This window comes from Bubalus bubalis, chromosome 18 (genome assembly GCF_019923935.1).
Source record: "Bubalus bubalis isolate 160015118507 breed Murrah chromosome 18, NDDB_SH_1, whole genome shotgun sequence".
Lineage (NCBI taxonomy): Eukaryota > Metazoa > Chordata > Mammalia > Artiodactyla > Bovidae > Bubalus > Bubalus bubalis.
The window spans coordinates 34,682,195-34,708,858 of NC_059174.1; the positions used below are offsets into that span (position 1 = coordinate 34,682,195).

The 26,664-nt window shown below is 53.3% G+C and overlaps 1 protein-coding gene and 1 long non-coding RNA gene across 7 annotated transcripts in view; one reads left to right on the plus strand and one right to left on the minus strand.

The window, feature by feature from the left end:
• LOC112580252 lies at positions 1-22,943 on the minus strand. Of its 2 annotated transcripts, none has more exons than XR_003104561.3 (5): positions 22,675-22,943; positions 7,965-8,047; positions 5,829-5,955; positions 666-752; positions 1-132 (listed from the first exon to the last, which is right to left on the minus strand). It is a non-coding gene; the product is annotated as an uncharacterized LOC112580252 (long non-coding RNA). The 2 variants fall into 2 exon arrangements; XR_003104562.3 differs by lacking the exon at positions 22,675-22,943 and adding an exon at positions 17,066-17,244.
• The window catches only part of RIPOR1 (RHO family interacting cell polarization regulator 1), a 16,190-nt gene continuing 5,268 nt past the window's right edge, over positions 15,743-26,664 (plus strand). Inside the window, exons 1-12 of one of the 5 annotated variants that reach the window (XM_025268870.3) lie at positions 15,743-15,895; positions 23,519-23,645; positions 23,760-23,912; positions 24,079-24,157; positions 24,876-24,899; positions 24,991-25,044; positions 25,186-25,338; positions 25,451-25,514; positions 25,603-25,646; positions 25,725-25,850; positions 26,246-26,394; positions 26,468-26,597. In XM_025268870.3, coding sequence (XP_025124655.3) covers positions 23,542-23,645; positions 23,760-23,912; positions 24,079-24,157; positions 24,876-24,899; positions 24,991-25,044; positions 25,186-25,338; positions 25,451-25,514; positions 25,603-25,646; positions 25,725-25,850; positions 26,246-26,394; positions 26,468-26,597 — 1,080 coding nt within the window. In that variant the 5' untranslated portion in view covers positions 15,743-15,895; positions 23,519-23,541. Of the gene's footprint in view, positions 15,896-18,125; positions 22,695-23,518; positions 23,646-23,759; positions 23,913-24,078; positions 24,158-24,875; positions 24,900-24,990; positions 25,045-25,185; positions 25,339-25,450; positions 25,515-25,602; positions 25,647-25,724; positions 25,851-26,245; positions 26,395-26,467; positions 26,598-26,664 lie in introns of those variants that run through there. The other 4 variants (XM_044932056.2, XM_025268869.3, XM_025268871.3 and 1 more) reach the window with 4 other exon arrangements.

A 26,664-nucleotide genomic window follows, 5' to 3' on the forward strand; every position in this document is an offset into this window, starting at 1 on the left:
TTTGATTATTTTTTTAAATGGGTCATTTTATTTATTTACTTGGCTTCACGAGGTCTTAGTTCTGGCATGCAGAATCTTTAATCTTCATTGCAGCATGTGGGATCTTTAGTTGCGGTATGTGAACTCTGCATTCTGAAAGGAAGAAGGTAGAGAGTAACCTCAGTACAGCTTTTGCACAGTTGTTTATCACAGGAATGCTAATGGGCCGTGGAATTTCCAGCTTCACAACCCCCGGCCTCCTCTGAGCCATACCCTCAGCTTCCTGCCTCCAGCCTTGAGGGGCTCAGCTCATGCCTGCACTTCAGTTTTCTTCTTCCTGGGAACTAAGGCCTCTCAGGACCTCAGCTGGGGCCTGCTCCCTGGGGCCTGCAAGGGGAACTGCTGGCTCTTGGGGCCTTCCCCTTGTCCAGAAGAGAAGGAAGAAGGCCTGAGGATTCCCTATTGGGTGAGAGTCAGCCTCCTCAGGCTATCACTAGTCTTCAGAAAGGTTAAGCCAACTAGGGCAGCTGCCTGGACACCTTGCTTGGGTGGGTGGGGTGGGGAGGGCAGCACTTTCTATCTTGTGAGCTACATCATCATCCAATTTCAGTATCATAAATGGCATAGCAACCTCATCTTATGAGCCCTCTGATGTGATGCAGTAATCATCAAACTAGTATTCTTACCAGCATGGTTTACCACGAATCTGATCTTGAGGAAGCAATCAGGTAAATCCAGAATACTGTATCCAGTGCCAAAACTGGCTTCGACTCCTACAAAAAGTAATCAGACAAAAAGGCCAAGTGTAGGGCAGAGAATACTCTTCTATATTAAGAGAGACTAAAGAGACCTCACCACCAAATATGTAAACCTTGCCTCCTGAACTGAAATAAAAATGCTACAAGGGACATTCTTGAGACCAGTGACTGAATGGCTGTTGATTTTCATGAATGTAATGGTGGTGCTCTGATGGTGCAGAGGGGCTCTCTTTGCCTCAACATTTTGGGGCCAAATAATTCTGTCTTCTGAGAATTTAGCAGCATTTCTGGTCCCTGCCCACTAGGTGTCAGGAGCACCAAACCCGTTCAGGTGCAACAAGCTGAAGAGTCAGAGATGTTTTAGGATTAGCAGAGGAATAAAATTTCCCAGGTGGTGCAGTGGTAAACAATCTGGCTGCCAGTGCAGAAGACTTGGGTTCGATCCCTGGGTTGGGAAGATTTTGGAGGAGGAAATGGCAACCTACTCCAGTGTTCTTGCCTGGGAAATTCCATGGACAGAGGAACCTGGGGAGCCTACATTTCATAGGGTCACAAAGATCAGACACAACTGAGCACACAGGAATGAAGGCTGCCTCTCGTCATGAGAAACACTTGAAAATGGTTAAATGGTGAATTTTAAGTTACATGAATTTTTTTCTTAGTTAAAAAAAATATAAATCAAAAAATGTCTCTGGTCCAGTGGTTAAGACTCTATACTCCGAGTGCAGGGGGCACAGGTTCAATCCCTGGTTGGGGGACTAAGATCCCGCATCCCACATGCCACATGGTATAGCCAACAGCCAAAAAAGTCTCCACTTGACTTTGTCAGCTATCCCCTGGGGGACAGAATCACCCCTGGCTGAAACCACTGGTGCAGAGTACACTGCTGCAGGGGGCGGGGGTGGGGCAGGAGGGAATGCAGGCCAAAGGACTGGGTAGGGAAGTACCTTATTTGTAACTTACTTTCAAATTGCAAATGCAGTAAAATGTTCACCATTGGCGACACTAGGTGACAGGTGTATGTGTTGTTCATTTGACTATTCTGTCAACGTTCTATAGACTGATTTTTAAAAAAAAAAAAAAAGAAAAAAAAAAAAGAAAAGAATTCAACTTGGAATTTTTTGTTTACAGCATCCCAAGGGAGCCCTGACAGGTGCCAGCTGCACAGCTTTCTTTCAGGTGCCGTTCTCATGAGTGCCTGCATTGGGTGAGCTGCTTCATCCTCCGAGGGAGGACTCTTTCCTTATCTTTCTCACTCCCTTGCTCCCTCCCTTCATCCTTCCTGCCCTATCTCACTCCCAGATTCCTTGAACATACTGACCTATCTGTGCTGCACACTCACCTATGGAAAGAATAGCATCCTGTGACCCATTACACACTCAGCCTGGTACTGAGGCTGGGCTCTGTCAGTTCCTTGGTAGTGAGTGTTCTCTCCTGTGGTTGCTTTAAAACACAGTCATGAAATTCTTTAGTATTGTTCCATTTAGAGATGGGGGGTCTATGACCCGTCTCCTCGAATATGGACTCCACAGCTACTTAACTGATAGAATATGGTGGAAATGACACTGTATTAGTTTCCAGATCTAGGCCTTAGAAAACTAGCATCTGCCCTTTTGTGTCTCCGCTGAGATGTTGCTGCTGGAACCCAGCTGCAGTGCTGTAAGGAAGCCCAGGCCACCCCATGGAGAGGCACACGTGGAGGGGAGCAGCATAGAGCGCGCGCGAGAAGGCCCTGTGAGGGAGTCCTCGTGGACGTGGATTCTCCTGCCCCAGCTGTGTGTGTGTTGGGAGGAGGGGGTGCAGGACGCAACGATGAACTGTACCCACTGAGTTCAGCTCATTTTGTAGATTCATGAGCAAACTACATGCTTGCGGCGTTTTAAAGTTACTAATGTCAGGAGTGGTTTGTTTGCAGTGATAGGTAATTGATGCATCCCCTACTGGGGTGGAGGGGGCAGAAGAGGCCAGCTTGCTATCCCCACAGCTGGGTCCTAGATCAGTGCTTGTTCCTTCAACAAGTACCTATTGAGTGGCCACCAAGTGCTGGACACTGTACCAGAGGATGAGGAGTTAGCAGTGAATGAGGTGGGCCTCATACCAGGCCACCTAACCCTGCCTGGTGGGCACAGCTCAGGCACGGAAATGAGACGACTGTAGCCTCAGCCTGAGAAAGGGGGAGGGAGAACTGTCTGGGGGGGGAGGGGCGCGAGGGGGCGGGGGCGGGGGGGGAGGGGCGCGAGGGGGCGGGGGCGGGGGGGGGCGGGTATGTTACTTCTAACCTGAGACCTGACTCTTGAAAAGGAGTCACCCATGCAGAGAAGCAGAGAAAGGGCAGATGGAGTACCACGTACTTGTTCTGGCTAAGGTCGCCAGATTTGGCAAATAAAAAAATAAATAAAAATTTAGCATCCAGTTAAATTTGAATTTCATATAAACAGCAAATCGTTTTTTAGTGTACATATACGTGTGTGTGTATGTGCGCGCGCCCCATGCAATATTGGGGACATTCTGAAAAATTGTTCATTATTTATTTGAAATTCAGGTTTAACTGGGAGTCCTGTATTTTATTTGGCAACCCTAGTTCTAGGGGAAAAGGAGAGGAGGAAAAAAACGCTCCTGATTTCAAGGGACAGTTCAGAAAGCCAGATGTAGCACACAGGCAAACAGCACCCAGAGGCAAGGGAGATAAAGGTGAGTAGGAGCAAAGTCATGAAAGGTCAGCCTGCTGAGGTCCCTTTTGAGTTTCGCCTTGAAGCAGTGGGGAGCGGTGGGAGGGTTTAGAGCAAGGGAGAGACACAGTGGTTGTGTATTTTAGAGCTTGGAGGCCGCTGTGTGAGGGGTGGGAGCATGTAGCAGGAAATCAAGAGAAAGGTGTCTCTTGCCCTGTGGTGCCCCTCCTCTGCGTTGTTGCCACGAAGCCTTGAGAACACTGGGGGACGAATCTCCCCGCTTTATATTTTTTTTTCTACAATGTGTTTTAAGCCATAAATTTCCCTTAACCACTGCCCCAGGATATCTCATAAGTTTTGATATGTTTAGGCTTTATATCACTCCATTCAGAATATTTTCTAATTTCCCTTAATATGTCTGTGACCTATGGATTCTTTATGTGTGTTGTATAATTTCCAAATATTTGAGATTTTTCCATGTATCTCATTGTCATTTATTTTCATTTCCTTCCACTGTGGGCAGAGGACATACTTGGCACATTCTTTGGATTTTATGAATATCGTTTGGTGGGTGAACATATGGTCTATCATGGTGAAGGTGGCACGTTTGCTGGAAAAGAAAGTGACTGCTGCAGCTGTTGAGTTTCATGCTTGTAAATGTCACTTCCAGTCAGGGTGCTTGACAGTGTTCTTCTGCTCTTCTGTGTGTTTCCTCATTATTTAGCCCAGAGCTATTCTGTCCTCTGATGGTGTGGGGTATAAAAAGCTTCAATGATTGTTACAGTTTAGCCTCGTCCCTGTTTTGGTCAGTTTTTTTCTTCAAATGTTTTGAAGCTCTGTTGCTGCACACACACACATGCATGTATGATTATTATGATTATATCCATAGGGAGTTCCCTGTGTAGCTTGGGTAACACTCATCCCCTTTAAAGTCCACCATGTCTGATAGCATTACCACCACCACAGCTTTCCTAGGCTCACTGCCAGCTTAGCATATCTTTATCCATTCTTTACTTTCACCTGATTTGTGTCTTTATATTTAAAGTGAGCCTTATTATAGACAGCATATATTAATAGTTGGGTCTTTTCTGTTCACTGGAGGATCTCTGCCCTTTAATTTGTATTTTAGTACATTTACATCTAATCATTACACACATTTTTGATATGGTTGACTTAGTTCCAGGATTTTACTACTTGCTTTCTGGTTTTCCTGTTTTTATGCCTCTGTTCCTGTTTGGATTGTGGAGGAAGAATATACCATTTTTGGCACTCTATTCCAATCATTTATCAGGTTCTGTGCTAATTTTGAGTGATTTAAAAAATTTTTTAGGTATTTATTTACTTTTAAACATTTATTTATTTGACCGTACCAGGTCTTAGTTGTGGCATGTGGGATCCAGTTCCCTGACCTGGGCTTGAAGCTGGGTCCCCTGTATTGACAGCATGGAGTCTTAGCCACTAGTCCACCAGGGAAGTCCCTTTGAGTGATTTTTAGAACTGGAATGAACTCTGCAGCAGGTCCAAGGCTACAGTATGAGCAGTCCTGCCACTTCCGTCAAACAATCAGGTAGATTCCATTGTAGAGGAAGATGCTGTAGGGAGCCTTGGGCAAGCCCCAGCCAACATTAGAAGAGTAATTGCTGACCTTGGAATTGACTGAGTTCATGACTGTGGGTGGTCATGTGACCATGTGGCTAGACCTGCCTGTCATGATCTGGGTGCTGGCAGACCCACAGAATCATTAGGTTGGTCAGGCCAGGCATCCAATCCATCATTATTCAATGTTGTATATCCCAGATCAAGCTTAGGCAGATCCAAATAGTATAACTGATCTCTTTAAACAGATGGCTCAAACACCAGTGTTGCCTAACACTGTTGCCCTGATGCCTCTTGCATCATCTCACACCCATACATTATGTGGTGTATCCAGAAAATGGCTAATAGAAGGGGAGAAGCCCCAAACTTGGTTCAAGGACACATTATCTTGGTATGAAGGAGACAAACTGAAAATGAACTGCTCTTCCATTACACCCCCAGCTGTGAGAGGAGGTCTCCCTAGTGGAGAAAATTTTGAGCAGTGCGCGTAGCCAGAGGTGAAAGCAAGAGCTGCTTCCTGGGCCTGAGAGCTGTTTTGTCACAGCCTGCTCGAAAGGGTCCCACAGTTGTTTAATGCTCTGCTGTCGCCATCTGGAAATTCATAATTGTTCTGAGCAAGGTTCTCTGCACTTTTATTTTGCACTGAATCCCACAAAACAGGTCCTGGGTAAAAGGTTCCAAGACAAGTGCAGAATAGAGGACCCATAGAAGATAAGACTGCCTTGATCTGTATGTGCCATGATACCTGTATGTGTGTGTGTGTGTGTGTCTGTATGCACAGCAGAATGCTACTTGTTAGGTCCTCAAAAATGATGACTATTGTTACCCTCTGTTGTTGACGATGACTATGAAGATGATGATAAGAGTTATTGGACTCCTCCAGCATTGTTCTTCAGACTTCATTTAAGCCTGATTAACTCACTGTCCATGAGCCATCCCTCTGTTTTGCTTCGCTGAAATGAAAACAGTGAAAAAATGCAAAGCATTTTTTATTCAAGCGGTGCCTTTGACCCTCAGGAACTTAACACAAACACATACCTAGGCTTTCAAACACCCACTAAGGTTTTTACACACTCTTCGTTTAACCCGCATCCAAACAGTTGTATCAACAGTTCCTAAAATCCCATCCCACCCCCCACCCCGCTGCCACAGAGTCTCAGAATTCACAGACAGGCACCCACATACTCCCAGGTCATCTGGGTGAGTGTGGGTGATGTCTGTACGATTCCACCAGTTCGGTCTGAAAATTCTTGCCAGGGACAGCTGATGAGCAACCCTATCATTTTCATTTGAAAATTTCTATCACAAATTAGAAATTATGCATGTGTATGATTTCTAGTGCCTAAGAAGGATGAGAAGGGTTGGCATCTTGAAAGGGCACTAGGTATATTTCTATAGTTTTCTAGATTTCCAGGGAGAGCTAGAGGTTGTAATTATGTGAAAACTTAGCAAGGAAACAGAGGTGATTCTGTGCCCTTGTGGAGTTTGGGGATCCGAAAACTCTGAAAACGCCTTAAGGTGAGCCACTGGGGATACAAGAGCCCTGGTTTAAGGAGGGCTACCTATGTCAAGGGGTAAACCAGCAATTCCACCACCGCTCATGATACAACATATCTGGGAGGTTAAAGTTTAAAAGCCAGGACCAAGAGAGGGTGGGCAGGAAGGATGGTGTCACCTGCTCCTTTCATATTTCCTACAAGAAAGAAAGCCCGGCGGAGACTCCTGGCTCAGTAAATGAGTCACTGGCTTTATAAGCCAAGAGAGACGGAAGACAGACTCCAGGAAACAAGCAAGGAAGAGGCTTGGAGAAAGTTTTCAGCTTCAGTGTGAAGCTGTCAAGTCTCTATGCTCTTGTGGGAACTGAAGAAAAACAACAGTGAGACAGTGAGAAAGACTAGAGAAACAGCAAGGGACCAGACAAGGCTCAAGTGAGAGCCTGTGCATTGGGGCAATTTAGAATGACTGATAAAACGAACTGGGCAAATTATCCAGGCAGCTTTAGAGAGGGAGAAAATCCCCCAGTGTTTCAAGGCCCCGCAACTAGTCCTAATCCAACAGAATTCACAGCCACTGAGCAAGTCATCGCACTTGTGCCAGGCGACAGGAGGAAGATTCAAAGTGTGAGCCACTGTGCCGAGCCTCAAAGGCTTCTTGACACCTAGGATAGGACTGTTAAGACACATTGAAGGTCAGGCTAAATTTCAGGCAGAGGCCTGGATCAGAGAGAGCAGGACTCCTTGGAAGAAATGAATGGAGAGCAGTTTGGGGAACAGAAGCACAAGAAAAGACTGGATGGATCCTTTCTCTTTTCTCATTTTGGATTATTGTTTGCTTAGCCAATTTAAGGAGGTACGTCTCCTAAGTGTCAAGCAGTATATTTGACACTTTATTTTCTGAGTGATTCAATTTGCCAGTGTTTACTGAGCTCCCTGAGGAAGTGAGCTGGGCCCAGCCACGGAGCGGGTAGAGGGCATAGCAAAAGCGAAGGCCCAGAGATGGGAACCCACAGAAAAGTCTCAGGGAAGAGTCAGGAGTCCCTTGGGGGCCAGAGTGGGATGAGAAAGCTGAGGCCTTAGGGAAGACCGAGCTGATCTTCAGACTCCAGCCTGGTGGGGAGCCGGATGAGTCCTGGAGAGATTCTGGCCCCAAGAAGCCGAGGCCAGGTGGGGGAGGTCCTCCTCAGCACATTCTCTTCCATGTGACTCTGGGGATATTAATAATTAACCCAGGGGCCCACACAGCTGCCACCACTGCCCTCAGGCCCTCCCTGTGTGACATCCAGGCCACACTCCTGCTGCACAGCTCTGTGGGAGAAAGGAGTCCTGTTAGACACTTTTATTAGATGTGCTGGCCTGGAGTCCCCCCTCACACCAGTCTGCCTCTTGGGATAGCCTCTGCCAGCTCTCTGGGCTTCCAAAGAGACTGGGCTGATGGCCGCCTTCCCCCCAGGCCAGAGACTTACCAACTCTCTGCTGGTCAGAGTCCTTTGGGCCCTCCAGAATCCTGACTCAATTCAGCAATGACATCTCGGGGAGCAGGGCAGTCCTGGGAGGGAAGGTAAGCATCTTGGTTCCCATCCCAGCCTGGCCACAGATTCACTGGCCTCAGGCCTGGCCTTGCTCTCTTTGCAGCTTGATGACTTTGGAGATCTAGGGCTTCTGAGTGTGGGAACTGGGCAGAGTCTGGTGACCTGATCTAGAACCAGCCTTGGTGTCAGATCCCTGGAGAGGAGCAGGTGACCCTTTGGGGAGAGGAAGCAGACAAGGGCTGTGGCAGGAGAAGCACAGGGCATTGTGAGAGCAAAGAAGAGGTTGCTGACCTGGCTTGGGATCCAGAGGAAGTAGTGTCTGAGCTGAGACCTGAAGGGTGGACAGGAGGCACCAGGTGAAGGAAAGAGAAAAAAGATGCTGGAACAGCTTATGCAAGGACACAGGGACATAGGAAAGCAGGATGTATTCGGGGAACAAAGAAGTTCAGTCTGGCTAGAGCTGGGACCTCATGGGGAGGAACTGGCCAGAGAGTAAGGACCAGCAGGGAAGTGAGAAGGCACAGGGCCTGATAACGCCGGAGCCATCCAGCGGCTCTGTGGGGAATGGACCAGGCTGGGTGAAACCAAGGAAAGGACTGCAGGTGGTGCCTTGGCCAAGGGGCAGGGAGGATGGGGCAGACCTAGTGGCTGAAGAGGTGTCAGAGGAAAGGCCCTCCCGCTCCAGACTAACCTGAGAACCTGGGAGGGAGAGCAGTTCTGAGGAGACGAGATGGGGTCGACTTTACACAGTGAGTTTGGGATGCCCAAGGGTCATCTTCAGTGGGGAAACAGCACAAGAGATGGGGAGCCAAGGCTCAAGGCATCACTGTGGAACAGAAACAAAGGCCTGGACATTGTCAGGATGGGCTGGGGAAAAGAATCAAGGATGAGGGGAGGGGGCCTGGCACACTGTGAAGCCCATTGTGGGGCATCAAGAGATGTAGCCAGAGCAGCAGCTAGAAACCCAAGAGGAGCAGTCAGAGCAGCCAGAGAAGTTTCAGAAGAGGGGGGCAGTCAAGTCAAAGGCAGAGGGGACTGAGAAGCTGAAGGTCAGGGACCTTTCTACAGAGCGGCTCAAGCAGTGAAGGGGGGTTTAATGGTGGTAGTGGGCTTCCCCAGTGACCGTGATATGTAATTAGGTCTGAGTGTGAGCAAGACCGCTGCACGGGGCTGAAGAACTTGTGCACTGCACACTCCAGTGCGCACACCTTTCCACAAAAATGTAACTTGGGATAAGTGGGCACCCCCTGGAGTTGGGCGGTATTTTGTGAAGCCTGTGTGTTACTGCAGTGTGGAGACTTCCCACACGGTGACGCCAAAGACCAACACCGTATGTCTTGGGCTTGGCTAGGGCAGGGCAGGGGTCGGTTTGATGAAGATGGTTGGCCTCCAGATCGTCATCCCACGTGTGGTGGGTATTGCCATGGGTATTGCCGGATGCCAAGTGGCTAGGACCTTGCCCACCTTGACGCCCTCCAAATCTCTGTCAGAACAGTTCTAGCAGTAGGAACTCAGAAATAAACTACGCCCACTGTAGCCTTTGCCAGGGGGGCTGGCCTGAATGGGTCCCAGGGGAACAACTCATCCCATGACTGGGAGAGGCATGGTCATCTCTCCCACTTGTCCCTTAGGAGAAGGGAGTCTCAGGAAGGAAGGAAGAGCGCCTTGCCCAGCCTGAGGGACACAGTCACTCCACCCCACCAAGGCCCTGCTCACAGATCCCCCTGGAGGCCAAAGCTGCCTCAGCAGGAACAGTGGCAGAGATGGCCCCACCTGGGAGAGAGAACCCAGGGAAGTCACCTAATGTGCCTGGAGTAGAAGCTTACCCCCACCTGGTGTAGTGGCAGGCCTGGAAATGCCCGAATACATGGCGTAAGGGGCCATGGTGTCTTTGAAAATGATGACATGTTTATTGCAAACCATTCTTTGAATAAGTAAATACAAAGAAGAAAATAAAGCCAGGTGAAATTATGCCCAGAGATGATGGCCACTGCTGGCATGAAAACTGGACCTCTCCACATCATTGAAAAATACCGTCGTCCACACATCACCCAGACCCAAAACTCTGGCATGATCTAGAATGGTGGCCTCTCTAGACCTCACATCCCATCAGCCCCCAGCCCTCCATTCTACCTCCTGAGCCTCTGCCCCAATTCTGGCTCAGGGATGAAACTCCTGATGGCTCTTGGGGGCAGTGGATGCAGGTTTGAGCCAAGGAGGCTGCTGCTACTGGAGAACGGAGTGGCTTTTCTGGTGCCTTACCCCAGCCCTCCATAACTACTGTGTTGAGCACTTTTCCCTATTCAGAGATACAAAACCCTCACTCCCTATTATGCCCAACTCTCAGACACACACAGTGGGCAGTAGCTGTGATTGGAGGTGGTCCAGGCTGGGATTGAAGCTGAATGGAGTTGGTGGTGGGAACAGGCATACCTACAGCCCAAGATTTACCCCCTTTCAAGCCCACAACTGCCCCACCACTCACTGAAGTGCCTTAGCAGAGCATGGTGCCCTGCTCCTGCTCTCATGTGACCTCTTGGTAAACGAGTTGACCATCATCACCTCTGAACTGTCTCTAGCCTTGATCCCTCTTTCCTCTATGCATGTGTCCAACTGCCTTCTGGCCATCTCCTCCTGGATGGCTAGTCCCCAGACCCCTCAGAGGCCACCTGCCCAAACTGACCATATCACCTTCCCATAACGTGCCCCTCCAGGCCTCTCCACATCATTGAAAAATACCATCATCCACCCATCACCCAGACCCAAAACTGGCATGATCTAGAATGCTGGCCTCTCTAGACCTCACATCCCATCAGCCCCCAGCCCTCCATTCTATCTCCTGAGCCTCTCTTAAATGTCTCTATCTCTACTGCCCCCATTCTGGTTCAGGCCACCATGACTTTAGCAGGGAAATGATAGCAGCCACCTTGCTGCCTCTACCTGTCCCCCCTAAGCACTGCCTGAGTGACCTTTGCAAACCAAAGGCACGACCACAGAATTCCCCAGCTTAAAGCCCAGGCTATCTATCACCCTCCATACTCTTTAGCTAGTGCCCAAAGCCCGTCACCAGGTGTCCACATCCCCCAGCACATACACAATTCTCCCACCACACTTTCTGCTTCCTGCCAGCAAAGGAGGCTGCTCCTCCCTACTGCACCTTGAACTCTGCTGTGCTCTCTCCCCAGACACTCCTCTGAAGACCTGCCCATTGCCTGCATGCCGAAGGAGTCTTTTGGGGGCTCCTTGTTGGGGCTTCAACTTGCCCTGCCCCTACAAAGCCCTTCCTAACCAGCACACACACTTTCTCCCACACAGACCGATGTGCACACAGACACAGTCACAGTCACTCACATTGGTGACATAAGAGGTGTAGAGACTCAGGGATGATCTGTCCTCATTGACAGCCCCTGAGCTCAGGGACTGGAGGGCCTGACCTCTGTCCCCTTACTTCTGGTACCCCCGGGGCCAAGCATACATGAAAGCTTCCTGAGTGAGTATCTGGTGAATGAATGAACATGTACTGAGGTGTGTGACCACAGGCATCTTGGGGGGCAGACTTTTTATTCTGTCCCCTCACAGCCATGGTGGGAGTTGGGCAGGGTGAGGGAAGCTTCCATTTTCTTGGGTTTTGGGACTCAAACTGCATTACTTTCAAAAGTGGAACTAGCTGTGCCATATGTGAGGAACTGGGATTCTCTATGGTTCTCACCACCCTCTGCGATCTATTAGAGGGATATTTTTTCTCAGAACAGAGCCCATTCCTCCAGGAATGAAGACGATGATTCGGGGCTCTGCCCTAGCTCCCAGCCAGCGCCAGGAGAGGACTATTCAGGGAATGAGCCCGACTCAGAGCCAAACAGATTAGGATTCAGTGAGCTGAGCTGAAGCTCAGACTCCACCCCTTCCTCTGACCACAGAAAGAGGCCTCTGTGAAATGGGTTTCAGCTGAGTCCTACCTCCCCTGGCTCACTGGTTACTGGGGAGAGGCCTCTAGCACCCCCTGATTCTCAGATGCTGTCCCTCCCTCAGGACCCCTGAACAGAGTGGCAGAGGGCCAGGTGAAGCCTCGGGGGTCCTGTTTGCTGGAGGTCGCCCCATCCATCCCTGGCCCTGGTGGGAAAAGGGCGGGGAACCAGGACTGGTCACAGACAAGGACAGTAGGTGGTGATAGGTCCTCAGAAGGGGTGAGTGGGAAGCCAGAGGACACAGGTTTCTAGGAGGAAGTGACGTTTGAGCTGTTTTTCAAGTGAATAAGGGAGAGGAGCATCCACGGAGAAGGGAAGCTGGAAGAGGAGGGCAAGGCCAGAGAGGAGGGAGCATGTCCAGGGAGCCTCAGGGAGGCTGATGTGGTGGAAACAGAGCAGGAAGGGCTGGCAGGACAGGTGGGAGATGAGGTCATCTAGGCCACATCTCTTATGTCTTGGAGGCCCCACCACAGTCTGGATTTACCCTGAGGACATTGCGGAACCAATATGACCTGACTTATGGTTTAAAAGATCATTCAAGGAAATTCCTAGGCAGTCCAGTGGTCAGGACTCCATGCTTCCACTTCAGGGGGCCTGAGTTTGATCCCTGGTTGGAGAACTAAGATTCCATAAGTAGCATGGCACAGCCAAAAAAAAATTACTCAAGTTGTTAGGTACATAGAAGGAGGCAGGAAGGCCAGAAAAGGCCACGTGCAGAAATGTGGCCAGACACCGGACAGAGACTGATGACTGTGAAGAGCAAGGGCGTCGTCTGTTAAAAGTGGGAATTTTCTGGAAGTGGAATTCCAGACCAAGAAAGAATTCCTTGGACAGTGCCCTAGTAAGCCCCTGTAATCACTGCTGCCTCATCAGTGTGTGCGTGCATGTGTGCTAAGTCACTTCAGTCATGTCTGACTCTTTGCGACCCCATGGACTGTAGCCCGCCAGGCTCCTCTGTCCATGGGATTCTCCAGGCAAGGATACTGGAGTGGGTTGCCATTTCCTCCTCCTGCAGATCTTCTCAACCCAGGGTTCGAAGTGTTGTCTTACGTCTCTTGAATTGGCAGGCTTAAAACTCAACATTCAAAAAACTAAGATCATGGCATCCGGTCCCATCTATTTACTTCAAGGCAAATAGATGGGGAAACAATGGAAACAGTGACAGACTTTATTTTCTTGGGCTCCAAAATCACTGCAGATGGTGATTACAGCCATGAAATTAAAAGATGCTTGCTCCTTGGAAGAAAAGCTGTGACAAACTTAGACAGCATATTAAAAAGCAGAAACATTACTTTGCTGACAAAGGTCCATCTAGTCAAAGCTATGGCTTTTCCAGTAGTTGTGTATGGATGTAAGAGTTGGATCATGAAGAAAGCTGAGTGCCAAAGAATTGATGCTTTTGAACTGTGATGTTGGAGAAGACTCTTGAGAGTCCCTTGGACAGCAAGGAGATCAATCCAGTTAATCCTAAAGGAAATCAGTCCTGAATATTCATTGGAAGGACAGATGCTGAAGCTGAAGCTGCAATACTTTGGTCACCTGATGTGAAGAACTGACTCACTGGAAAAGACCCTGATGCTGGGAAAGATTGAAGGAAGGAGGAGAAGGGCATAACAGAGGAGGAGATGGTTGGATGGCATCACTGACTCAATGGACATGAGTTTGAGCAAGCTCCAGGAGTTGGTGATGGACAGGGAGGCCTGGCGTGCTGTAGTCCATGGGGTCACAAAGAGTTGGACACAACTGAACTGAACTGACTGAGCACTACCTGGGAAGCCCCAAACAAGGGCACCAGGACAACTGTATGCCACTGCTGCCCCATGGGCCAACATGCTACCCAGACCTGAGTTCTCAGTGAGTGTCGAGTGAATTAATAAACAACAGAACAACCTCTGGTAGCAGGAGGATGGGTGCAGGGAAGGAGTGAATGTGAGACATGTTAAGGGCGTAGGGTCTACAGGACTAGGAGGCTGAATTGAGGTGGGGTGAGAGAGAGGGACGCCAGGGGTTCATGCATTTACTCATGCGTTCACTCTAATTCAACAATGGGAATTTTTTGAATTCGTGAGCCAGGGACACTGGTGATAAGGAGAGCTGTATCGCCTACAGAGCTTAGAGCCTCACAGTGAGCACACATGAGCACACGCGCTTCCTGGTGGTGACACAAAGGCATGAGTCCATAAGACGTGGGGACAGAAAGTACCAAGGAGAGGCTGTCTTCAGAGAAGGTGGTCAGAGTTTGCCTTGCTGTGAAGATGACTTTACACGTGGGCACGGACAGACTGGTGCCAGTTTTGAGAGCTCCAGAGAGGCCCAGCCTCACTCAGGTGGGAGCCTGGGTGTTTTGCAGTGGTGCTTTGCAGAAATGAGAATCAGGGAAGAAAAGTCCCTCTGGGAAGGTCATGAGATCTGGTGGGTCATCCAGGGGCTCAGAACAGGAGAGGGCTCTGCACAGAGGAAGGCTTGGGATGTTCAGCAGTGGATGGATGAAGTCCTGCCACTGGATGATATTATAGGGTGGGGGAAACAGAAAGAAGAACCCAGTCTCTGGAAGCCCCCAGGTCTACTGATACAGAAAAGAAAGGGTGCTGCAAAGGAAGGCAAAGAGGAGGAGCTGGAGACAGGGGAGAATGGGGTGACTTGTGTCTCTGGTAAGAGAGGATGAGGGAGAGGATGTCAGTGCCCCTGAGGGCCCATGCCGCCCTCACTCCGAACCTCTGGATAGTCAAGACCAACCCTCAGGAGGAAAGGAGGCAGATATTTAGAAATCTTTTAAAATCCCTCAAACCACTTCTGGATATGTCTGTGCAGCCTTTAAAGATGATGGACTACAGAGTGAAGCCTGATGGGTGGGAGAGCTTTCAGGGTTGGAGAACTTTCAGGGTTGGAGAAGACCAGTGTTATTTTACTGAGGGGAGGGGTTGGGGAGTGGAGCTGACCCTTTGAGTTCAGTGTGAGGTCAGCCATGAGCTCCACCTCAGCCCACTCCAGGGGAGAGCCAGCATTGTAGCCCCTTACTGAAAAGACTGGGTTCTGGCCCCCTTGGCCAGCAGGTACCCAGATCTTGCCAGGGTCCTCACCCATGCTCCCAGAGTAAGCCTGAGCTCCACAGATGCTGGTACCCAGGGAGTGGTAAACACGTGGCCTAGCTAAGAGCTCAGACTTACTGGCCAGATAGTGGCAGGAAGGGCAGCCTGCCCCCAGAGCAGGGAAACTGAGGCTGGCAGAGGGGCAGGGCTGAGAAGCAGTGTCCAGACCCAGAAGGTGTCTGTCTGATGAGCAGGCTTCAGGCCTTCCTATTCCGCTCCCTGAAACTGGCCCTGATCGTTTCCTCCAGCCAGCCCAACCCAGCAGTGGCCGCTCCAGGACCTGTTTCAGATATAGGGGCCTGAAAGTTCTCTGGAGCCCACGGGATCTGTGGAGATACCAGGCAAGCCAGGCTCCCCGGTGCACTAGATTTGGGGGAAGCGACTTAGCAGCAGCAGCAGCAGTAGGAAGGAATGTCTCCTTCCTGCCTTTGCTAATGGTTCTCCGAAAGCCGCCCAATTCCCGTGGATCCCGACCCCAAGCGCTGAGAACTCCCAGCGCCTGCGTGCCCTCCAGGATCCCTCTCGTCTCCACCCTGCCCGGTCAAGCCGGTGGACGCCGCGGGCCACCCCCCTGCCGGGTTAGCAGAGAGGGCGGAGCGAGTCGCGGGCGCCTCCAGGGGTGCTAGAGCCTCCGGCGCGCAGGGGGTGGGGCCCAGCCGGCCGGGGGAGGAGCGGGGCGTCTGGGCGGCAGGCGGCGGAGCAGAGGGAGGGGCGGGCACCGGCGGTGGCGACAGCGGCAGCTGCGGCGCGACCTGACCCGGCAGCGACGAGTGCACGGAGAGAGCGAGGTCCGCTCAGCCAGCGCAGCCATGTGAGTGTCCCCGCCGTTTCCGGGGCCCGGGGCGGCGGTTCTGGTGCCTCCCCCCCGTCTGGGGAGTCCCGGATCTGCAGCCCCCGCTGCGGCCCTGTCCCATGTCGCCCAATTCCCGGGACCCAGGCCCCACGGTGTCGTTCCTACCCTTCCCTCGGGCGCGGAACACGGCCACAAAGGCTGCCGCCTCGGGGCCTGCCGCACCCGGCTCTGCCGCCTCCCCTCCCACGGCCAGGCCCAGGCGGCCCGTGCCCTGGGGCTCTGGGGTGGGCCAGGCCTGAGGGTGGGTCCTAGGCGTCAGCCTGGGTGCTGGCACAGACGCTCACCGGGAGCCCCGCTGCCCTCGCCGCGGGAGAAACTGAGCTGGGACTGGGGAGAGGGCCCCGAGGGGCACAGGCCAGCCTACTAGATGAGCTAATCTCTCTGGCTCCACCGGCTGGACTAAGCCGCTTTGGGGCCCGACCCGAGGTAGCCAATCTGGCCTTGGACTGGACTCTTCGCCCAAATCTGGCGGAGGCTGGAGAGAATCGCCTGGCTCGGTGGGGGAACAGACCCTGTACCTGAAAACGAAAGGCTGGTGTGGGGACTCTGCAAGCAGCCAGGCCTAGGCACCCTGCAGAACCGGTTTGGGGAAGGGGCTGCTCACCCGGGCTAGGGTTCTGGGTAAGCCTGGCTTTAGCACCCTCTATTCTCCTCTCCCCGAGACTAGAGTCTGGCCTCAGAGATTGACCCATCTCAGCCAGTTCTGGGTAGCTTTCTAATACAAGTCCGGGTTGGTTGGCCAAGCACCTACTGTGTGCAGGCTAGTGTAACATAAAGATGGGCCATCTGCGGGGCTTGCCCTGGGCCTGTATTACCCAATTGTCGGCACAGCCTTCTGAGGACGGTTAACAGACAATCTGGCAGATGCAGAAACTGGCCCAGAGAGGTTAAGTAATATTCTGAAGGTCACACAGCTGGTTTGGAGAGAAGTGGGAATTAGACCCAGGTCTTAAGTATTGCCACTGTACTAACCACTTCCCTGGCATGGAGGGTAGAGATGGGGCTGGGGGAGAGATGAGAACTGGAGTGTGAGGTACAAAATAGTCCAGGGAGACAAGAGGTTCATTTCCTACTTCAGCCCGCCCTCCCTGTCCTGGGTCCTGTGGGGCAGCAGTTGCAGAGGGGTACCTGGAAATGGGTGGGGGTGAGGGGAGCACACAGGGCACCGGGCTGGGTCCTCCCTGGGTGGAAAAGCAGGCAAGGAGGACGTGGCTGAGTCACTGCGGGCCCCTCGCTGGCTGCAGCTCCGACTAGCGCCTCTGCTAGGCCCAGCCCGGGGGAGGCCACAGGCTTCCAGTGCGCCGCCGTCCGGGGAATGTGACCAGCTGACCAGGGAGGGGGCCGGCAGGAAGTGAGGCCACCCGGCCGCCTCCGCCCGGTTCCGGGGTGGGGGGTCCCAGGCCGCACCGCGGCCCCTCTCCCTCCCTACTCCCGCAGCTGCGGCATGACGTCAGCAGCCGGGTTTGGGGCAGTTGCCATGGAGACAGGGGCAGGCTCGGGAGGGACCCCATTCTTCCTCGTAGCCGCCCCTGGCCCGGGTTATTTTTAGCGTCTGTTTACCTCTGTCCTGGGCGGCCCTGCGGTAGGGCGGGGCGGGCTGGGGGACTCCCGGGAAAGTGGCTGGCCTGGCATTCCTCTGAGCTAGGCAGACAGGTGGCAAGACCTCCTGCCCCACATAAGTGCAGCAGTTTCAGCCTGAAGAGGGGATTGAAGGCTGTGGGATCTGGGGCCACGCAGGCGACCAGTGTTCCTTTCTTAGCTGCTCCAGCTGGCCATGCCACAGGTCCCAACACCCTTGAGACCTGGGTTCTTTCCCATCTCCAGAACAGACTTAAGGGCTGGCGAGTCGAGAGAGTCCCCTGACTTATCAGCCAGCCCCTCCTCCAGTTGAGGTAGACCCTCTCTCTTAGCTCAAGGGGTTCAGCTTTTCTTCCCGCCCCCGGAAGGGGAGATCTTGCGTAGTCACCCCCTGGAATTGTCAGTTAGATTAATATTCTGATGGTCATTTGGACCATCAGATCCCTGTGGCAGAAGCCCAGTCAGAGAAAGAAAATTAATGGGAAGGTCAGCCTCCTTTGAGTCCAGCCCACCCACTCAGTTCCAGACTCCCAGGGATCCCCTACCATGCCCTATCCTGGGGGAAGGGGGGTGGCGGGGGTGGGGGGGGGAGCAGGCAGCAAACTCCACTTGCTGATACAATCAAAAAGGAAGGAAGGGAAGAGGAAACTGACCATGAGGTAGGGGAGTTGGGGGGACAGAGACTGGAAATGTACCCCTGCAGCAGCTCAGAGCATCCCAGTTCCATCAGCCTCCAGCGCAGACTCAGCTCCTGCCCGCCTCCACTGCTTTGGTGCAGGGCACGGACACCGCAGTGAGCAGAGCAGGCAGGCCTCAGCCCCCAGAGCTCACAGTCTGGTTAGAAGACAGACCCTAAAGGAGAACTGACAAGAGAGTTATGTGACCTCAGGGATCAGAGAGAGGAAGCTATGAGGTGCCTACAAGGGGGAACCAATTGAGGGCAGGCTTCCTGAAGGAAGAAGTAGTAGAGTAAAAGAAAAAGAGAGCGAGCTGGTCAGGCTGAGAGTAGTGGGAAGGGGGTATAGGGTCAATGAGAGCTGCTGCTTGTAGGCCTGGAGAGAATTCACGGTAGCTGGAACAGAATGACCTTGGGGGAGCAGAGGACTGTGAGGGGAGGAGGAAGGTATGTGAGGGGAGGAACAGAGCCTGAAGGTCTTGTGGGTCATGTTAGAGAGTCTGGAGTTTATCCTTGGGGTAGGAGGATGCCCATGGATGTTTCACAAGAATTCAAATAGAGGGATGTGAAAGATATATAGAGTCCCGGCCCTGCTACTTAACAGCTGGGTCATCTTGGGCAGATTAATAATTGTAAATAACAGCAGTTAATATTTGCTGGGTGCTTACAATGAGGTATTGTATCCACCCCAACTTCCCTACCCCACATGCAATTCTCCCTTCCCCGAAAACTCCCAATAGAGGAAGTATCTCATTTCATCCTCCCAATAGCCCTGAGAGGTAGTTGTTGTTATTACTGTTGTTATCCTGATTTAACAGATGGATATCTGCAGCCCAGAAACATTAGGAAATGTCTTTCCTGAAGTCACACAGCCAGTTAGCCTCAGGTTTCTCATCTGTGAAGTGGGGCTAATAGGACTCACCCATAGGGTTGTTGCCAGAATTAAATGAGATGATGTTTATTAATTAAGTACAATGCCTGGCATAGAAAGCACTTGATAAAGGACAGTTTTTAGTATTGTCAGGTGACTGAAGTTTCAAGAGGGGTAATGCTGTTATTGAATGAAGAACAGATCATGGGACTTCCCTGGTGGTCCAGTGGCTAAGATGCCACGCTCCCGATGCAGGGGGCCCAGGTTCCATCCCTGGTCAGGGAACTAAGATCCCACATGTCGCAACTAAAGATCCTGAGTGCCGCAGCTAAGTCCCAGTGCAGCCAAATAAATAAAACTAAAAACAAACAAACAAACAGATCATTGTGGGTTAGCATGGAGACAGGGAATCCATTAGGAAGCTGTTGTAGGATTCTAGGTGAGAACCAGTGATGGCTTGAACTTGAGTTCTAGCTGAGGGGGTGGATGTGATGGGACAGATGCCAGAGATGGCAGGAGTAGGTGACTGAGTAGATGTGTTGGTGAGGCATCCAGGATGATTCTTAGTTTCTGTCTTAAACAACTGGATACATAGATGATGGGCCTGTCATGGAGAGAGAAGGGAGAGTCAGGTTTGAGGAGCAAAGTGGTGACTTTAGTTTGGGGACTTCAAATTCAGCACATCCCTAGTAACTCACTCCAGTTTGTTACTCAGCTTCCGGGAGGCATCAGGCAGGCAGCTGGATGAACAGGCCTGGTGCTCAGAACGGTTTGGGCAAGGAAGAGAGAAGGAAGCTGGGAACCTTTAGATGGCATTGAGCTGTGCGAGAGGGGCCCAGTCCATGAGTGGGGAGGAGGATGAGGACAATTTGGGGATGGGGAGAAACACAGATCCCCTGTGGGAAAGTAAGATGTGCAGCCAGAGGGAGAGGTAGAAAGCCAGGGACGTGTTCCTTGAAATCCAAAGAAGGAAAGGCTTGAGGAAGAGGAAGAGAACTGCCCAGTGAAAAGCTTTGCTCAGATCAAGCAGGATAAGGACTAAACATTGAACAGGCAATTCAGAGGCGGGGAAGTCACTGGAAACCTTGTCATCCAGACCAGTCAGGAATGCTGGGTACAGAAACTAGACAGAGTAGGAAGAGGAGTGGGTGGATGGGGAGAGGAGGTGGAGGTGGACACACCTCTTCAAGAAACTTGGCTCTGAAAGAGCCAAATAGGGTGAGGGGTGGGGTAGCTGGAAAGAGACTGGGAGTCCACAGAGGGGTCATTTCTTTTTATAGTTGATTTATTTACAGTTAGCTTTGTATTGAAATAGAATATTCACACAGAAAGGGTACATGCCCTAAGTGGACAGCTCACAGTACATTTTCACAAAGGAACACACCCATCTAGGATCAGGAAATAGAACCCAGATTAGGAGACAGAACATACTCAGTACCCTGTCAGCCCCCTTGGGCTCCCTTCCAGTCACTGCTCCCCAGGGCTAGTGTCACTGCTATTAATAGTCACTACTATTCTGACTTCTGCCACCATAGGTTAACTGTTTTTGAACGTCATATCAACTCATACATATATCCTCTCTTGTGGTCTTTCTTCTTTCACTCAACATTATGTCTGTAGGATTCATCCCTGTTGTTGCATGTAATTGTATATTGTTCATTCTTTTCATTGTATAACATTCTATTATATTTACTGGTGGGCATTTGGGTATTTCCAGGGTTGTTTTCACCTTTTATGTGGGAGTGACTGGAACTTGTTTGAGGTTTGTGGTGAAAGACTGAAACATCTTCCATGGGAAGGGAGAGGGATGGCTAGGGCCACACGTGAGGATTTCCCGCATGGGAAACAAGAGCCTGGCTGAGGTTGAGACTTGTTCTTTTCCAGCCCAGCTGCTGTGCCAAGACCTCTGGTGGCTCCCGCTAGCCTGTGTGCAGGTGCAGAGAAGGCAGGGGATTGGGTTGCCCAGGGTTGGTTTCTGCCAGGTAAGGGAGTAGCCCAGAGTGCCGGGGATATTGGTAGCAGGCAGGCAAGCTGGAGTGGTGGCTGCAGATCCAGGCTGGGGAGAAGGCTGTGCTGGGAACGTGGGATGGAGGTGGCAGGGAGAAAGGAAGCAGAGGCAGGTTATGAGCTTTGTGCAGGGCCATGTCTGTGCAATAAGTGCTGCCTCTCCAGCGACTAGAATAAGATTGTTACTTAGTAAACAGTTGAATAAATGAGCTGAGAGCTTCAGGAGGTCTCAGGTAGAAGGCAGGTGAGGTGGGGGTGATGGAGAGAGCCTGAAAGTTGTGGTCAGTGTGGTTCTGATTTAGGAAGGGGGGCACTCTAGAGCCAGGTGATGAGGCTGGGGTCTTCAAATGGAGGGTGGCTGCAGGGAGCAGAGAGAGGTGGGCAATCCACAGGAATCAATAGCTGCCAGAGGAGGGGGGCACAGCACTGTCTTCAAGGAGGGAGGGGGAAATAGCACTTCTCATACTAGGATCCTAGGACATCTTGCATCTGCATCTGTTTCCGGGGGTGGGGGTGTCTGACTGGAAATGCAGATGCCTGGGCCCACCTCAGTCTTTTGAGGAGAAAGTAAGCCCAGGACGGCTGAATGGAGCATCAGGGAGCAGGAGTGTTTACGGGGTGGGGGAGCACCTAGCCCCTCTGATGGAATGAGATGCCCAGTGGACCCTGGACATGGTGGCCTCTATCCAGGCAAGAATTGGATGGGGATGGTCAATGGAGAGATACTGGGGGCAAGAAAGGGCCAACACCAAGGGGATTCAGCCCATGCAAGCTGGGAGCCAGAGGATGGGGCCTCTGTCTTAGGAGGCAGTTTCTGCTAGAGAGAAGGCGCTGATCAGCAGTGGGACCTGATCCTCTCCTCATGGCCTGGGGGTGGAGGGAGTCCCCCAGACTAAGCACCGCTTCTGTGGGTGGAGGGATGGGGTTGGTGCACGGTGCTGTGGGACTCTCTGCACCCAGTTCCTTCTCTTCCTTCTGGGGGCAGCAGCACATAATATGGGGTTGATCCCTGCGCCCACTTCAAGGTCCGCCCTTCTCAGCCTCAGGGTCGCCTCATGTACGGTGCCTCTCTGCCATCCTTCCGCACAGTCCCTCCACTCAGCACCTGCAGCCCTTACTTCTGCTCTCTCAGAAGACCTCACACACCCAGAACCCCATCTCTCAGCCCTCTGAACTCAGCCCTTTCTCAGCACCCTCCAACAGGCGCTCTGTGAGCCCCCTGTGTTAACTACATTCAGTTCAGCCCCCCTCCCCTCGTTGTCTTCACTCGGTTTAGCCATGCTCGACTCCCTTTACCCGCGCTCCAGACCCAGCTGAGAAGATCCCCGCCAGTCCCCAGCCCGAGGGGAACCCCCAGTCACCCCTCCCAGAAGCCAGGGGGGCCGAGGGCCCGGTGCCCCCCTAATCGGGCCGGTCCCGCCCCATCCCGGCGGGCTGAGTCAGGCGGCAGGAACTGGGCGGGGGGCGGCGCCGGGAGGAGCTGAAGCCGGAGCCAGAGTCTCTGGGAGTGAGCACGGAGGCCAGCCGGGCCGGCACCGAGGGGCCCTGGGCCGGCGTGGACTCGGGAGGGCCAGCGCGGGGGTTAGGGGGCTGTCCCGGACCTACCATGAGCGCCAAGAAGAGAGGTAGGACCCCGTCTGGGGCTGCGGAGGCTCCGGGGCTGTCCCAGGGGCGTGCGGGCCGAGTTCTGGGCGCCCGGGGCGCGGGGTTCGTTGGATCTGTGTGGGGCTTTGCCGAGGATCTCTTCCCTCTAAGGTCCGGGCGAAGGCGGCTGTCTGTGACTCAGTTTCCCAGTAGGAGTCTCAGGGAAGAGGAGGGGGCGGGGCCCTTCTCGGCACTGCCCCCCACCCTGGGAATCCCCGGGCTCCGGGCGCCTCCGGGCGGGTGGCGGCTAGAGGGGAGCTGCTTCCGCGGGGCGGGCGGGTCTGGGGAGCCCAACCTGCGCAGGCCAGGCCTGCCAGACCGCTCCGCTGGGCTCCAAGCATGCACCCCGCCCCGCCCCGTGACCTCCCGCGGCCTCTCGGGGTGCGGGCGTGGGAGCTCCTGGTCCCACTTGGGGGAGGAGGTCAGGGGCAGGGCTGGGGAGCCCGCCCCACGCCCGGGTAAACAGACGCTTCCGCACATTCTTTGCGTGCCCCTCCCCTTTCCTGCCCCTTCCAAGCCCAGGGAGGGTCCCAGCGCGACCCCCCTTCCTGCCCCGCGAGGCAGGCGGAGCCTGCACCTCTGCAGGAAGTGGGGGCCGAGCTGAGGCCACGCTGAGTCCGAGACCGAGTCACCCGCGGCCGCCCTGTCATTAGGGCCCCGGCCGGTGCGTTTTGGACTGCCGGCGGCAAGCGGTGGTATCCAGCAGGACTGAGAAACAGGCTGGGCTGCAGGAAGGGGGCTTCAAGGGCCTGACTGGCGCTGGACACACACCCACCCCACCCCACCCCACCCCCGCCACCCCCAGGGAGCCCCGCGCGGACTCATTCCATGATGTCCCTGTCGGTGCGGCCGCAGCGCCGCCTGCTCAGCGCCCGGGTCAGTAGGAGCCAGTCCTTCGCAGGCGTCCTTGGAAGCCAGGAGCGGGGGCCCAGGTACGCACCAGAGTGGGGCTGACTGGGTCCAGAGAGGCTAACCGGGTTGGAGTGTGCTAGTGAGGGTGTGGGGGAGGACTTCTTGCCTCTTTCTGAGTGCAGTCTCTTCTTCAGGAGCTTCCCGGCCTTCAGTCCCCCGGGGCCTCCTAGGAAGCCCCCGGTGCTCTCCCGAGTGTCCAAGATGTTTTCAGTGGCACACCCGGCCCCCAAGGTCCCGCAGCCTGAGCGCCTAGACCTGGTGTACACTGCGCTCAAGCGAGGCCTGACGTAAGCAGTGCTTTCCCAACCCCTTGTCCCGGGATCCCTCCCTAAGGCCTCTACCCTTCCTGCTAATGGGAACCTTCCCCAGCTTCACTCCCTCTCCTCACTGCCCCTTCCTTGGGCAGATAGAGGCTGGAGAAGTAAGAGAACTCTGTGGTCACCGTTTACCCAGGGCCTATTTGGAAGTGCACCAGCAGGAGCAGGAGAAACTCCAAGGACAGATAAGGGAGTCCAAGAGGAATTCCCGCCTGGTGAGTGAAGAGTTGACATCCTGTATGTCCTGGTTTAATGCTCTTTGCTCTTGTGGTGTTGGGGGGCTGGGCAGGGCCAGTGCTGGCTAACATCAGGGCTGTTTTCTGGGGTGACTCAGTCCAGCTGTGACTAAAAAAGGGGTATCAGGCAAAACTGATAGGTTTCTTTCTTCCGCCTTCCCAGGCTGCGTGCACTTTCTGCCTGTGACCCAGTGCCTGCCCCCTGGGAACTTCCAGTGGGGTGGGTCAAACCCCGCTGACATGGACAGCGGGAGATTATGTTGAGATTAGGTTTTGGTGGTCCTCAGCGAGAGCTGTGGTTTTTTCTGGGGAACAGTTCAGGGCTTCGCAGAGAAAGAACCATTTCTGCTGGGTCTAACAGGAGTTCCCTGTTAGGGGGAACCAAGCATGAGGAGGCGCAGAGCTCTCGTCCTAGGGATGGTCGCAAAGGCAGTGGGCCAGGGGAGGGATCTCACAGAAGAGGCAGGGGGAAGAGTACTGGAGTGGTCCTGGGGACCAGATCTCTGACACCAGCAGAGACCAGGCATGTGAGAAGGTAGGCCAGTCCCCCCTTTGACTGGAATGGCTGCGGACTGTGGTGTGAGAGGAGGAACCCTGGGAGGGAAAGGCGCTGGATGGTCTGGCCAAGCTGGTGCCCCTGCTGGAGTTCTTCTCCTACCTCCTAATGTGCCCCCCTCCCCCCAACCTCTCCCTGCAGGGCTTCCTGTATGACCTGGACAAGGTGAGTGTATAGAGAATGGTGTTGGCAGAGGTTGACTCAGAGGTAGGTAAAGAGCCCTGGGCCTCAGGCTTCTAACACACCTTTCCCCCAGCAAGTCAAGTCCATTGAACGCTTCCTGCGACGGCTGGAGTTCCATGCCAGCAAGGTACTGGTGCGGCATACCTGTGTGTGCTTGCAGCCTGGGGTCGGGGGTCGGGTGTCAGGGAGAGTGGGTGATGGGAGGCCCTGAGGGAGCAACCCCAGCAGTGAGTCTCAGTCCCTGTCTGCCACCCACTCCTCTGCCCAGATTGATGAACTGTATGAGTCATACTGTGTGCAGCGGCGTCTCCGGGATGGCGCCTACAACATGGTCCGTGCCTACAGCACCGGCTCTCCGGGGAGCCGCGAGGCCCGGGACAGCCTGGCCGAGGCCACTCGAGGGCATCGCGAGTACACAGAGGTGAGGGGTGTGTGCCCCTGAGTCCGAGGCACAGGGTACAGTAGAGTTGGTGAGAGGGGACTGGCTTTTGACCTCTTCCTGTCGTTCTCCCCGCCCCTGTCTCTCTGTCCAGAGCATGTGTCTGCTGGAGAGCGAGCTGGAAGCACAGCTGGGCGAGTTCCACCTCCGGATGAAAGGTACCAAGCAGTGAAGTGTCAGCCGGGGCGGGGAAGTGTGTGCCTGAGACCTCTCGACCCAGCTCATCTCCTTCTCCCCCACTCCCAGGGCTGGCCGGCTTCGCCAGGCTGTGTGTTGGTGACCAGTATGAGGTAGAAAGGTGGGAAGGGAGGGGCTGGGGTGGCGGGGTCGCAACATGGAAGTCTGCTTTATCTTGCCTCTTCCCCTAGATCTACATGAAATATGGGCGTCAGCGCTGGAAACTACGGGGCCGCATAGAGAGTAGTGGAAAGCAGGTGTGGGACAGCGAGGAAACCGTCTTTCTGCCTCTTCTCACGGAATTCCTGTCCATCAAGGTGACGTCTCTGCCCCAGACCATAGGATACCAAGATGCTGTGACTCTGTGACCCGTGAACCCCTTTGGACCTTCATGACCTTGAGACCCTTAATGCCTGTGACCCCCACGTGGTTCCTTGTCCCTGTGAATGTGTGACCCCCTTGACCTTCATGACCCTGTGATTTCCCCATGATCTTCTGACCAGGTGAATATTTGACCCCTGAACTCCCATGAGGCTGTGACTTCATGACAATAGTGACTACAGATTTGGACTTCTGTGATCCCCATGCTCCCAGAATGCTTCAAGCCTGCATGGCCCCATGACCCTGTGACTGTGCAGGTTCAGACCTCTGATCCCCCACAATCTCATGATCCCTACACCCTGATGACCCTACCATGCATTCTTGGCTACAGGTGACAGAACTGAAGGGCCTAGCCAACCACGTGGTTGTAGGTAGCGTCTCCTGTGAGACCAAGGACCTGTTCGCTGCCTTGCCCCAGGTTGTAGCAGTGGACATTAATGACCTCGGCACCATCAAACTCAGCTTGGAAGTGACATGGAGGTTGGTAGGGCTGAGGGACTTGGAGACAGGGCTGGGGTTTGTGGCGTCTGCTAACAGATTCTTTCCTCTCCAGTCCCTTCGACAAGGATGACCAGCCCTCAGCTGCTTCTACTGTCAACAAGGCCTCTACAGTCACCAAGCGCTTCTCCACCTATAGCCAGAGCCCACCAGACACACCCTCACTTCGGGAACAGGCCTTTTATGTGAGTCACATCCCAGGCTAAGCACCACCTTCCCCAAGAAGAGGTGGTCCTGAAATGTCTTTTCCTC